Source organism: Meleagris gallopavo, chromosome 6 (assembly GCF_000146605.3).
Source record: "Meleagris gallopavo isolate NT-WF06-2002-E0010 breed Aviagen turkey brand Nicholas breeding stock chromosome 6, Turkey_5.1, whole genome shotgun sequence".
Lineage (NCBI taxonomy): Eukaryota > Metazoa > Chordata > Aves > Galliformes > Phasianidae > Meleagris > Meleagris gallopavo.
In genome coordinates this window covers 5,513,347-5,528,525 of record NC_015016.2, presented here as the reverse complement: position 1 = coordinate 5,528,525, position 15,179 = coordinate 5,513,347, and the positions used below count along the sequence as shown (strand labels likewise).

General features: G+C 40.8%; 1 protein-coding gene across 4 annotated transcripts in view; it reads right to left on the bottom strand.

The window, feature by feature from the left end:
- Window positions 1-15,179, bottom strand: part of LOC100543777 (sodium channel protein type 5 subunit alpha-like) — a 589,192-nt gene that overhangs the window by 31,168 nt on the left and 542,845 nt on the right. For all 4 annotated transcript variants that reach the window (XM_019616237.1, XM_019616239.1, XM_010712352.2 and 1 more), the window contains 3 exons: window positions 13,578-13,698; window positions 4,593-4,747; window positions 719-892 (listed from right to left, as the gene is read on the bottom strand). In XM_019616237.1, the coding sequence (XP_019471782.1) occupies window positions 719-892; window positions 4,593-4,747; window positions 13,578-13,698 (450 nt within the window). The remainder of the gene's footprint in view (window positions 1-718; window positions 893-4,592; window positions 4,748-13,577; window positions 13,699-15,179) is intronic.

The following is a 15,179-nucleotide window of genomic DNA, read 5'->3' as shown; positions in this document are numbered from 1 at the left end:
GGGGGGAGAATAATTTATCAGAAGTTTAATAAGTTGCAATCATGGTACAGCTCTGCCAGCCTTCCATATTAATACTTCAAGCTCATAAGAAATGGCCTCAGGGAGATAACTGCCTCTATTGATACTCTGTGATGAGACATTAAAACTGTTGTGGAGGATGCAATGTTTCTGGTCTTTCTTGCATTCAGCAGATCCCTTGTCCAATTCAGGTTTTGTGTGCTAACATCTGTTTCTTTTCTGCAGTCCACACAACTTTGGAGAGGACATCGTTGGATCTAGCAAAATCCCTGGGGAATGAGCTCCCAACTATTCCTGGTTTTAAAGATTAACTACTTAGGAGAACTAAGCACTGTAGCATTTCAAGATCTTAAAGTGCTTTTGCTGGTTTCATAATACTGACATCACTTTGATGGGAGCATTATTCACACCTGTCTCTGGACTCCTTCACTTGTAAAGGAGACCAGAAGGGAATGTTACTCACATTAGCAGGGTAACACCTCTGACAACGACATGGAGTTTGTTGGGCATGCTGTGCCCTGGGGATGCATGGTCACATAGTAAGGCTGGTGGCTCCTTCTACATTCACCAAAGATTGTTACTCAGACTTGGAGTGACAGCTGTCATTTTGCTGATGCAAAGCTACCAGACTTAACAGCCCATCCTTCTGCATCACCAAATCACAACTCAAGAAGCAGCACAGCTCCAAATCGATACTTACATCGACAATGAGGAAGTCAAGCCAGCACCAGGCATTGGTGAAATACTTCTTGAAGCCATAAGCCACCCATTTCAGGAGCATTTCCAATACGAAGATGTAAGTGAATATTTTGTCAGCGTATTCTAGCATGGTTTTTATGTTTTTTCGATCTTCAAGGTAAATATCTTCAAAAGCCTGGAAGTGCAAAATATTGATTAAAAGCTTCTGCTGAACGGTGTCAGAAAGCATCAGTACTGCACTGCAAGTCTGTAGTATCATTTGATGAGACATCGTGTACTGACAATGATTTCTTAGTTTAATGTTACCACCAGAGTAAGTGCACAGACATAGACAGGACTGATCCTGATGTAATAGGCAGAATATGACCCTTACATTTAGTCTGACATGTCTTGCTGCTAATGATGACAAATTGGGTTATTAACATGCTTACGCCTGTGTTACAGAGCACAGAGTTCCCTGGCTTCTGTTCAGCCATCACATTTCAGGTAGCTGCAACTGTCCGCCTTGAGAAATGCACATTATTATTCACTTAACAGAGCAATTATGTTTTAAAGGTCAAGGTATCTATCTACCCATCTCATCTGTCCAACTAAGCTTGTGTCGGGGATCATCAAAAGGCATTCAGTGCCTGCGTCAAATACAAGCAACTTAATAACCCTTTTAAAATATTTACTATATGAAACAATGTGCCTACTAAATTCAAACAAGTAAAGTCATCCCATAATAATCAAGTAATAATCTAATAATGCCATAATACAGGAACCTGGCATCAAGGAGGCCTACAGAGGGCTTAGCTGGGAGCTGCCTCTCCAGTTGAGCAAGTGACCATCTTTACCCAAACTGCCTCCACGTCCCTCTAGCCTGGAAGTCCCAAGCTTTGATACACTCCTCTTGTCCCATTGTGTGACCTGGAGCACTTGGCAACAAGAAAGCACCATGTTACTTGAGAGGGCCTGTGCTAACCATCTCCATTATCTGCATTTACATATTTCAAGATCTGTCGTTGTTTTCTGAGGAACTTCCAAAAGTTAGCAAACATGCAGTGCCTGCAGATACAAGAAGTGTGCTACTTGTCACTCCGGCAATCACACTGGCCTTTTGCCTGCCAGGAAACAGTAATTAAACTGACAAGACAGCTCTGGCAGCCCAAGCCAACGCTTGTCCATTTGTCCCCACACTTCAGGGTGACGTTTTCACCGCGACTCAATCTCCTATCTTGCCTTCAAAAATGATATTTCAAGAGTGTGAAAGAGCTGCTGGAAAAAGCCACAGAAAACAATGCACAGATGGGAGTTTATCACTCCTGGTAGGGGCTCACTCACTTTGTCAGATGACTTGCTGTACTTTGCAATTACCACAAAAATAACAATAAACTATTTAAAGTGATTTCCTACTCTCTCTCCTGCCTTTGCTCTCCTTGTTTTCTACCAACTTGTCAGAAAGTACATTGTGTTTGGTCTACCAAAAGCACACAGTGAGCCAGGAAGAAGCTTAGTAAGTGGTGAGGAATATGCAACCCAAATGCCCCAGGTGCACCATAATCCTGCACAAGCTATGACATTACACAAAAGACTAAACTAACATTAAGGGCTGTTTCTTCTGCCTTGCTTTGTGTATTAAAAAACAATTAAACATGATACCTGCAGTGTTTCCCACAATTACTGTTAGAACACAGTCTCCCAATTTGAGTAGTTCTGGCTTAAATGCACAAGAAAGGTTTTCAGATCTTTTGCAATTAGCTGTAGATGTATTGTCATGATTTGACCACCGTATAGAAACAGAATAGAATCACAGTGTCATTAAGGTTGGAAAAGGCCTCTAAGATCATTGAGTCCCACCATCAATCCATCCTCACCATGCCCACTAAACCATATTCCTTTAAACTCCCTGAAGAACTCTGTGTGTTGCAGGGACGTGGTCAGATGAGCTCAATTTTTGGAAAGGCTCCTTCAGAATAACAGAAAAAAGCATATGTGTGTTTCCCTCAGCATCTCCAATCCAAATGCTGAAAGTGCAGTGCTGATATATTAAAGCACAGTGCTGGCATTTGAGAAGTGGCAGTGGAAATTGCTCTTCTGCAGAAGTGCACTGAGTAAATTCAAAATCACACACACACGAAAGTATGCAATGAAAAGTAAATGAGATTTGTATTTCAGTCTTCAGGATATAAAGCACTTTTAATTACAAATGTAAGGAAGTGTATTTCTCTAAAGCATATTATAGCAAATGACATGCCTCCTTTAAAATGCATTAAAAAATTAACACTGATCCTCAAGCTGGTGCAAAAACTGCCAGAACCCATTGATTTCAGCAAAGCTATGACAATTTTCAGCAGCCTCAGATCTACACAAGTTATTCAGCCTTTTGCTTTTCATAATAAAATAAAATCCCCTGGGAGAAATTTCAGCCCATCCCTAGTGGACCTGAAGAATAGCCTATCTCTTTCCCTTTTGCATCAACATTTATATATTTCCATCTCCTTCTCTCCCTGCAGAGACTTTCTTTAAACTACATAAGCCCAGTTCTGTGTTTTCCTCTTTTTTTTTTAGGCCACTGATAATTTGCGTTGCCCTCCTCTGGAGTTTCTTCAATTAGCCCACGTCTTTCCCAAAGTGCAGTGCCCAGAGCTGCAGCCTATGCTCCAGCTGAGGCCTCCTTGATGCCAACTGGAGTGGAAGAACGTGCTTATTTATACAGCCCAGTGGGGTGTTTGGCTTTTGTGCAGTGCTGTGATGTATTTATTCTGTTTATTGCCTGCTCTCTCTCCAGCTTCTTTTAGTAAATCTGCTACCTTACCAGTCATGCTGCATTTTGTCTTTCTACCCTTGATTATCCCTTCTGAGGTGAAGCATGCACCTTTCTAACTAGACTTTTGTCTTAGATATTGAAGGCAGATTCATGCATTTGGCAGAAGTTAATCCCAACCTTCAGAAAAACCTGTCCAAATGTGGTACTGCCTGCAAATTTAGCAGATATATTTCTTACTCTTTCACTGAGGAGAACATCAAGGGTCACTGGACTGAATTCCAGAACACCTCTGACATACTCCTTTGCTGCACGAACAGCTAGAAACCTGGGAGAAATCCTACCAATTTCAGGGATGTTCCTGACTCATGTAAATCGCAGAATGGCTTGAGTTGGAAGGGGCCTCAAAGATCATCCAGTTCCAACCCTCTGTCATAGGCAGGGTTCCCAACCATTAAATGAGGAACCACCAGTCAAACTCTCAGAAACTGCCACTGATTGCCACCACCATAACAAACTGAGGGCTGGTAATACAGAGCTGATAATCCCAGCGCCCTTGGGATCTCAGCAGGAGAGGATCCTTTATCAAAGTCATTAGCAATGACCAACCATTATCCATGAGCGCACATTCATTCTGGCTGCAAGCAGGAGATTTCTGGGCAGGGAAGGTATGGTGGGTTAAGCTAAGCTGTGTTCAGAGCGTGATAGGCATCCACTACCTCTGTTGGTAGCTCTCTGATTCACTGCTCATTGCCTCTTTTCCTTCGCTGATCAGAAAATATGTTATAAAAAAAAGGAAGAAAAAGGTACCCCTAGAGCCAAATGCGTGTCTTCAGATGGGAACTACCAGAGAGCAGCTATAGGACACTGAAGTGGTAATTCTGGGCTACCTCTTCATGCACACTTCCTTAAAGATGCCCTTTTCAAAACCTATGCACGTCATAATTTTATAACAGAACAAAGTTCCTCATTATATGGAAAAGGCAGATGAAATCAGAAAAGCAGAAAGCCAAACATACTTTGCTTTTAGAAATAAGCAGTGAGGGTTCCTATGATCACCTAATTTAAGAACGTCTCCTCTTAGACCCATGTCTACTTTCTATTAGCAAGGAAATCCTGATACACTTACCAGGGCTCCACTGCTCAGCAAGATCATGAATATGATGAAAGTCTCAAACCAATTGTGTTCAACAATCCTGTAGCAAGTTTTTCGGAGCCTCCACCAAATTTTGCCTGGAAATTTTGAGATATCCACGGAGCAGCATGGGAAGAACCGCACACAAACTGAAAAGGAGCAAAACAATAACAAAGCAATTGTGAAAAAAACAACAACACAAAAAAAAAAAACTATTTAATTCTTAAATTTGCAATAAGCACATGCTAAAGAGGATTATTCTAGCACAAGCTACTCCATGTAGTCTTTCCTCCCTTGTTCTTCTCTTTCCCTTCTGATTTGCCTTCTATTTTCCTGCTTCACTCCTCTATCCAAGAATATTCAAAGCCACTTGAAACCTGCCCCAGTGATTTCTCCAAGTGATTTTTGTTGATATTTTGATCATGAGTCACCACTACCCCAGGTTCATCATGTTGTATTAGCCCCGCTGATCAGGTTTAATGACTCCAGCGGGGTATTACCAATAATTTCCACATCCTTCTGAATGTAGAAGGGACATTTTCTTGGTATTACAGCACTACCAGATTTGCTGATTAAAAGCGGCAACCTGATGAAAAGGAGATGAGGGGAGAAGGCGCTGCTGCACTGCACATGGAACAAATGTGCTGAAGAGACTTAGGAAAAGCAGGAGCAGATTTTGGTCTCTTGGTCTTTCATGAGATTAATCAAGGCACCACGCCAACTCTGGAAAGGTATTTAGGTGGCTAAATACCCTCTGACTTCAGCAGAAATTTAGATGCCCAGCCTCTGTCCACAGCAAGTCCCCTACCAGCTCTCATAGCACTGTCTGACCTCACTGAGATGTTGCAGTAACAAATACGCTGTGATGGCTAAATGCCATGCTGGTAACGGGAACCACAGATGGATCTCTGATGGCAAAACTTTAGCCAATTTTAGTCACAGCATTACATTATTATAACAAAAGAATATTTTTGTTGGTAGTGGACAGATCCATCTTTCCCACTTAAAAAAGCACTATGTTCCTTGTCTTGTGTTGGGTAGGAACTTAAAACTATGATGAAAAGACATCTTGGTAGCTAGGACTTGCCCTTTTCCAAGCTGACCATTCATTCAGCCTTATGTCAGATAATTTGACTCATGTCCTTTGTGGAGGCAGGAGTTAGATGTGATGATCCTTATAGGTCCCTTCTAACTCAGGATATTATATGATTCTACGATTCTAAGTGTCACAATATTTGATGATGAGAACTACACCTGGAAACTAATTTATTTCAAAAGAAATCAAGCTTTACACCCTGCCTTTAATCTATGTGTTGCACAGAAAGAGACTTTGTTATGGATCTTTATAGTCCCACTAGGAGAAAATAAATCACAGGCTGACTGCTCCCCTAGCTGAAATGCAACCAAGGTCACTGACACGTCTCGAGGCATCCAACAACTGCTCAGAAGTGACAAGAGAGAACATCTCACTATGGTGATGTAACGCAATGTTATTGCAAGTAGAAATAATATTTAGGCAAGGAATGTGGGGAAGGAAAGAGGGCGAGTGCCGAGGATACACAGAAGGCAGATGCTGCTAATTCAAGGTGGCATAACTGAGGCACTTGAGCTGCTTGTGATTTGCAAGGAGATCAGATACAAGTCTTGGGATGCCGTGATTCCCATGCAGTTGGAAGTGGGGCTGTGCTGGCAGCGGGCTCTGCCAGCAGGAAGCAAGCTGCTAAGTCTGCTGTGCTCCTTCTGTAAGTTTATGTGAGCCAAGATCCTTGCTATGGGGCAGCAGACGTGTAGGATGTCACTATGATGTTTCACTCATGAACCGCTCTCAGAGTTCCCTTTTATCCCTCATCTCTGAGATGTCTGGTAGGTGTAGATTGTTGGCTGTATGAGGTTTAGGTATGGGAATAACAGCACAGGAAACCATTAATGCAAGGGTAATGTAACAGTGAGGCAAGTAACTACTTATCCTCTAAATAATTCCATCATACAGACCCATGCTATTTCTCAGTTTACCACTGTATGCTGGAATTCAGAGAAATTCTGGGCTCAGTTGAAATTACTTACTTAATGTAAGTATACAAATTATACATTAACATAATCAAATTGCTTGAGAAGAACATGCTAGAAATGAAAGTGTAAGGACTGTCTCTCTGTGTCTGTAGTCAGCCACCACTCTACCAAAGGAAAGTTTTATCCTTCACTTCAAACCTAATCTTCAGATAACTGTGGCAAGGGATAAGAAGGTATCACGTTAGTCAGCACTTTTTCCTAAAACCTGTACAGAGATACTAAATTGTGTGATTTGGGTACTTCTTAGGAATTAAGGACATGGAACAGACTACAGGTATGCATTACTATATGGTATCAGGAGTCCTAACATCCTCCTGTGGCAGCTCTGCTTGGAAATGGCCATACCTGTACATCATATGTCCATCAGCATGACATGACACGTGGGTTTATTAGCTGCATCTCTTAGCAAAAAAACTCGTACACTATTTCTCCTATTTCTTTTAGTCTCTTAGATGAAGGCCTCAGCTCAGTTAGCTAGCTGGGCTCAGGAGGCACCACTGGGAAGGGACAGGCTCCTCCATCCTAAGACATTGGATGAATCATTCCCTGGAGGCGTCTGCTCTGCACAAGGAGCCAACATGATTACCTGAGCCCAGGCACAGCTAAAATTAGGAATCGTCTTCCAAGTAAATACTAATGAGCAGGGCATCATAAGATCTGAAGTTATTTCAATTGTGATGGAAAATGGTTGTAAAATGGTAAAAACAGGCTATTTATGATTCAGTCAGCCTCCATCTGATCATCTACAGGTACGGAGAGGTATTTTTAAAGACAGAAAGGCAGCGAGGACCACTAATCTTTTTTATTATTATTATTTTTATGCTCTTTGATGGCTTTCATGCAATTCTGCTCTGAAAAAAAATCCTACTTACTGACAGTAATACCTTGAAAAATCCAAAATAGCCTCTCAGATGAGTCAGCCCAAAATCACAGCGCTATTAAATCCTATGCTTTTGATTGGGCCCAATTCAGAAATGTTTAGACCAGATTCTGATACAATTACTAATGTCAAGTAGCAATTCCGTGAATTATCATGCTGGTTGCAATTCGGATGAAATGCTATTTTTAACTCCTCATAAATCAAACCAAAAAAAGGAAGCTGAGAGGAAAAAAATAATAAATAGTAAGAAATAGACCACAAATCAGTCTTCTAATGAGCAAAGTTCTATTCCTATTATGGAATTTCTTATTTTCCTCAATGTCTGCTCTTTAATACCTGTTTGCTTTTCGGGACTCTCTAGCAATGCTGGCAGCCTACTGCTTGGTGACCTTGACCCAAGCTTAAATGCTGAACTACAAGCTTTACATAACCCAACAAAAAAGTATACCTGACATCAGCCAGCATTCCGAGAGTTGTTTTTTTCCTCCAGTTTCTGTGAAATCAAAATAACATAAACATCCCAGAATGTTCTAGGCACGATCTGGTGAGGATCTGAGCAATCCTAACTCCAACTGACTTTTACAGCAGGTAGCCCAGCTTCAGGTCTGGAAAGTTGTTTGCTTGATCCACATGAAGAAAACCACTCATTAACACCCTTTAACACAGCAAGTGTCATGAATAAACACTTTGGTGTTTCTTATAACAGCATTACTCATAGCATACTGCCTAGTCTAATAGATCTGTGCTATCCCCCCAATAAAAACCAATGCTGTTAGGGAATGGTTGCATGGAAGCTGAATGTCTTGTGATCTATTCAAGGACTTCCGTTTTACCACTCTAGTTCATACTGGGCTGTGTGCTTTTTGAGAGCAAACTGACTCATTTCCATCACAGCATTTTGGATAGTAGGCTACTGCTCAACAGCAACACAGAACAGCAGATGAAGTCCTGCACAAAAGGTCGAGATATTTGCTAGGAAATCAGTGAAGCTGCACTGAGCTGCACTAGTGGTCAACCTGCCCAAGAAGAACAATTATTTTCAATTCTTATTTCAACATTACAAACCATTTCTCACTGAACACAGGCACATTTATCAAGAAACCTTTCCAAGAAGCCTTTCCAAATGCATCGTTTGACTGTGATAATTTTTACTTCTTGTTTGTTTTTCTTAACAAGAAATTGTTCCCTTCAGTCATTGTGGAATCCTATAGCACAATCACAAACTGCAGATTAAAATGGGTCCCATTCTGAAGTTCCCACTGTAGGTGTGACAGAGAAAACTCTTACTTAAGCAGCTGCCACAACAATGACAAACTACAAACTATTAAAAAAAATAATTGAATTGAATTGAATTTACAGTTTACAATGCATCTTGTATAGCTGTTCATTTTCCCTTGGTTCTGCACTCACTAAGCTGTTGTGTTATAATCATGGAGCTGTTAGATTTGATTACTTTACCTTCTTGAATTAGGAGAAAAATCACCTTGTAAACGTAGGAGCTACAGTGCAAAAACTTCTCCATGTACAACAACTTCATGAAAGCTTTTACAAATCCACTGCTTGTTCACACCAACATTTACTTTCCGTTTTTGCATAAAAATGTTTAACACGTTTTGGCCAGATTGGGCTGCTGATTCTCCTCGGTAACCGTGGAAGACCAATTAATTTCTTTTATACTGTGGAGCAGTGTGACTGATACCTTTTGTACACAATAATTTTACAGCTACCTTTCCACAGAAGATCCCAATTGTTGGGACATTCATTTTTAGAACAAAACAATATTTTGCTTAGCTCTGAATGTTGGTTTCAACATTGCTTGGCTTGACACAGGGAAAATACGGCTTCCTTAGCATAAATTCAAGAAGGCAGGTATTCATAACTCCGTTTTAATGCATGTACCTGCCAACCTAGGTTTCTAATAACCAGTCTGGCTAGCTGTGCATGCCCAAGCAAAATAAAAGCATATCCTTCTTGGCTTAGAAGGAACGCAACTCTACAGACTCTCCTGTCTATCCCCTTTCTCATCCTCTGGTCCCACTAACTCACATGGCTAGGTTTTACATTCTGCTAGCACTAAAACAGAAGAGATTTGATATCACTGTCACCAGCTTTGGGTACTCAGATACAGATGGAGACTTCAGTTATTTCCTGTGTAATACAAAGTAGAGCTTCCAATAAAGCCAAAGTTTATTGAGTGTTTTCACTCTCTGAAGGGCTTTACAAGCATACATTGCTTGTTTACCCACCTCTACTCAACTCCAAACATATCCTTTTAAGAGGTCATTGCAACTGATAGTGTGATGTCTTGAAGTGAAGGCAGTGGGCATCCTGGTCCAGCACTGAAGTGAGCCCTACCCATACTCCTCAATCCAACTTACTGATTCTGCACAAGTGATGGGACTCTAGGTGTCTTCTGATGTCTGAGAACTGTAGACAGAAAAACAATAGCACATCCTTTCTGCTGAAAAATACACTGTATCTCAGGTATTAGGGCTAGAGAAAAGAGATATATTCAAACTTGTCTTTGACTTGTCTTTGTTCCATGATTTGTTCTCTAGGATGACACTTAGCATGTTTTGTCGAGCTTGGTTTAGTATTACTCAGCTTTCAAACCTCATCTGCAGGCAGAGCCTGTAGCTCAGCTGAGACGACTTGCTCAGTGTTGTGGTCCGTTGGAGCTTCCCTTCACATCTATATATCCTAGCAGCCACTGAGTGCCATTGGGGAGGATATGATGCCAATCCCACCATTAACAAGAATAACTTCACTATTAACCAGCATAACTTCACTTTAGTGTGTGACATTTTCCGACTGCGATAATCGGTCCTGCGCAGTCACATGAAAATCTGGTTGTGGGCACCCCGTGTGTCACGGGTTGCAATTGACCGCGTGTTGATCAAGGTACCTCATTCTCACACAACCATCTGATGATACGCCTTTGCCAGCGGGCCATGTCCGGGGAATTACGCTTGAGGACTCAGTGAAAACTTTCTCCTATTAGGGTCTGGGACAGAGGAGTGTGCTGGGGTCAGGGGCTCTGTTTGAACAACCTTCTTTGAGACACAGAAGATAACACCCAAACAGATAGCAATTTTTGATGCAGAGAATGCATACCAATGGAGGTAACAGCACAGGAGTGTTGCAAGGCATCTGGAGGGAAAAATACCCAAATAGCTGGCATTGCCTAGACGTTGCTTTCTCATCAACTGACAGCAAGAATGATCTCTCCATTTCTATCAGTTTTTTTCCCAGCAATACTTGCTGGCTGCCAGAGCTGTGACCCTACCTTGGCTTCACATTTCCTGACCCAAGAATATTCCTGGTTCACCCTAATCACAGCTATTTTGAGATGATAGCTAATTAACAAGTCTTCCCAAGAAGAAATGACCCATGGCTAATCTGGTTCACCTTACTCCGGGAAAACTCTGACCTCAGCAAACTTTCAGCAACTATTTCCAGTACATGTACTATCTTTATTGCCTTTGTTATCTGAAAAAGGGGGCTGAATTTGGAACATATTTGTTCAGGGCACAACCTGTGCTGAATGCATTTAGAAATGTCATAGTTTGCATTTAGACAGCCGATGAACTAACAAGGCAAGAAATTAAGTCTCCCTCTCAACCAGCTTCATCTCAACTTATCTTCAATCATAAATGGTAAGTGGTCATTCTCCCACATATACCAAATATTGCATGTCCTTATTAAACGACAGCAATGGCAACACTAGATAAAATAGCCTGGTGCTTGTTTTTCAATATGTCCATTTTAGTACTTAATAACTGCCATATATAATCCAGATAGACTGTTTTTGTATCACTGCATTTTATTTTAACTATACTGAAATGATAGCTGCGTGAGGCTTAATTGAAATGGTAACTTTGAGGAAAGATATTGGAAGGCATTTGAAAGAACAAGATTATGGGAAAATACTTTGATTCCTTTCATAAATACAAATTCTCATGTCATTGCAGCAAGAATCAGCTGGATATTCAGTTTATGACTCTGACTTGAAATTTGACAAAGGAACATTCATGTGCCAAATTCATGCATTTTTGTCAAATTCAAATCACATCTACTCTATGCAGTAGTCTCTGAAAAAAACCTGCATGGACTCGTGCTGCCTGGAAAACAGAGCAGATGTGTTGGGGACTATGTTGCCTGCAACTGCCTCCCCACTGCCCCCAGCCACCACACACATGATGAGGGGCTGGGAGTGGGTTCTACTTCAGTTCCCACTCGGTACTCAAGGCTCAGCTGGCCATAGCCTGGGAGAAGATGAGGACACCCTGACTTGAACAACAGCTGGTGAGGAATGAGGAGAATTGAGGAATAAAAGGATAAAGGAAGGAGCAGTGATGCTGTGCTCAGGGGGAAGGGAGAAGGAAACAAAAGAGTGGATGTCATAGAGTCAATAGAATATCCCAAGCTGGAAGGCAACCACAAGGATCATTGGTGCAACTCCTGGATTTGACCCACAGTAAGACTGGATTTTGGCTCATCTCTTGATTTTTGTATTTCTCTGTGGTCAGGATGACAGCTGGGATGCAAAACTATAACGTTTCCAGTGATCCATCCAGAAGTGACTGCTTGCCACTGCTACCCTGCATTCCACTGACATGACCTCCCAACAAACAGGTTGAGTACTGGCGTGAGTCTGCACGATGGAGATTCAAGCAGGCCTGGCCATTTTAATCAAGAGAAAATGACTGAGTGCAACTGCTCTGCAAATGAACCAAGGCTATGCACTGAATGAAGCTACGGGCTGTGTGATTCCCATCTTCTTTGTTTTAAAGACTGGAAATTGACCATGGCCAATCACAGTTTCAGCATTTATAAACTGTCTGGCATTTGACTAGCACCAGTCTTATAATAAAAGTTTGTTTGTGCAATTTAATACAATTTCTCATTTTGCAGTGCATAATATAGTTTGCTGCTCACTAGTGTCAGTAAGAAATACATAGTGAAAGAATGAAAACACCAGATCTAATTTTTAAATATTATTGTCTAGAACAGAACAGTTACAGCACAGTACCATGCTTTCTTCAGTCAACTGCATTAATTTCTGGCTACTGCTTTTAAGCAGAGCTGCCAAAAAAATGTTTAGATCCTAGGGACATTTGTAAGCCCTGCAGGGCTCCCTTACCTCATTCAATCATCTTTCTCACACATATAGAGATGCACATTTTTGCTGACTTCAGGGGCATTCATATACCCAATAAAACATATCTGTCTGATCCCATCTGAGCAGCTCTGTTTTTATTTATAATAACCCTTGAATTTTCAAGGAAATATTCAGCTAACCCTATTTTTCCTAACCCAGATTTAAAGGAACACAAGAAATTTTTCTGAGATAACATTTGGAATAGAACAGGCTTAATTAAAAATATAACTTTTCAAGCAGCAAGGTTTAAAATCTGTGTTTTGGTGTAGGATGGTGTTAAGAAATAATAAAATACTGGCTTATTAAGAGTAGTAATCTGAATGTGAATTGTTATCCAAGGTAATTAAGAAAAATACTCATAACACATCATATGTCAGATGGAAGTTATTGGATATGCTAATCTTTACAGCTTTTAAAATAAGTGGAAGAAAGTCCCTGGGATTCAAGATCTCTGCAGACAATTTCTATTAACTTTCCTGTACACATGTCAGTAATAGAAACATCCTAATCATGTTAGTTCTCTACTGAGCTGGATCATACACATATTTTGGAAGGCAAAGTTCTCATTGGCCAAGTTGGAAATATCAACCTTTTTTTTTTTTAAATAACTCTATAGTACAAAATACGATGAAAAAAGTGCCCAGCACGTTAGAAGCTACACAGGAACTTTGAGCTTGCTTGTGGCTTATCTCACTTTGGAAATCCAAAGTCTAATGTTAAAAAGTAAATTTGGAGCACAACAGTATCTAAGAAATGAAGTGCATCCAGTGAAATCCTATTGCAAGGTAACTTGGTGTGAACATGGAGACGTGTTTGATAAGAGGAGCGTTCTCGTCCCAGCATTGCAATGAAACACACAGGTCCTTACCTTCGGGGAAGCAATCTTCAGGCTCCATCAGCTCCTCAGCAAACTCAGGGATCTGCTCCAGCAGTTCTGCAGGATTTGTCAAATCCACTGTGCTGCCTTCAGAAAGACTGATTTCATCAAGCTTGTTGTCAACAAGAGCAAAGATGAGGAAAACAAATTGATCAATCGCCCCAAAGGAAGTAGCTGAGTTCTTATTTCACTAACCAATAGCCCAGCCAAAGCAGTCACGACAGTGAAATGGCCATGCTCATGTGACAGCTCTACCTACACTAACTGTGGTGAGCTAAAAGTGGACCCATCCTCAAGAACAGCAAAAAACTTAAACCACCATATTTACTTTAAAAAAAAAAAAAAAAAAAGGAATAACTCGAGAATGATTGTGAACAACTACTGAATACTAATGGTAGGTGGAAGTCTGGAATGACCAAATCATTCAACTATAAAGCTTTCACATTCTTCCCTCCTATCTGATGGATTCAAATGGGTGGAACCCAGCTGCTGAAAAGCTGGAGGAGGACTTGGAGGACTCATGCTGGGTTCCTGCCTGCCTCCTGGACATGAGGCTCAGCACCCACACCTGGTGGGTTCACATTGCATCTGGTCAGCCAGGACCACATCCTTTTCTCTTCTTCTGTGGCTTCTCCTACGGGATGAGCAGAAGTCCTTCTGTCATGTTCTGCTCACAGGATGACACACCAGGTACATGTGAGAAGGCTCTTTCACCTTCCTCATCCCACATCCCCACCCTGGGAGGGATCATTCATCTTTCAGCTGCACAGTTCTGCTCTCAAGATTTAGGAGGAGAGACACAAGGATTTGAAGGCTTTTCAGATTTCTCCTTTCAGAGAACCTATCATTTGCTCCAAATGTTTGATCCCCAGTCTAAGGTACATTGTTTAAAAACACCTCAAATCCTTTTCTGCAAAATGGGGACGAAAATATTCCCACCTCCTGAAGCATTGGTCATTTTATCTTCTTAGAGCAAGAAGTCTCAGGTAATCTGGGAAAAGAAGTCTGGAGAATGGATTCTTGAAGAAAAACTGGTTTTAAGGCTGTGTGGGAAATTGGGTTAAATAAAGCAATGGATTTTCATGAAAATTTGATGCCTAGTTTTGAATTTTGGCTGCTTTTGTTCCTAAAACAGCGATGCAAGATAACATAAACAATCCAAATAAGAAACAGAAATTTCATTTCAGATCAAAGCTTTCTTCTGACATTAAACATTTTTTTTTTAAGAAAACAACAGGTTTTTTTTTTGTTGTTGTTGTTTTTTAAGTTCAGTGGTCAAAATAATTTTTTTATAGGTTTGTGTTAATCCAGAACTGTATTTTTCTTGATTACTCAGCTAGGCCATTATAATTCAAGGTCTATTATTTACTCAGCCCTGCTCAGTATTTGCTTTTGACTCTGCAAAAGAGATATCTGGCACAAGGTGGTTTATTTGCAAACTGTCTTGCTTTCTTCCCTGACCACCTACTGAAACATTGCCGTGCTTTATCTCATAATACTATTGCCTTCATTTTAAAAATGAGGAGAATACTACTTAACCCATCCTTCTAAACAGAGGATAGTTATGTGAGATAGTTATATGAAAGAACGTAC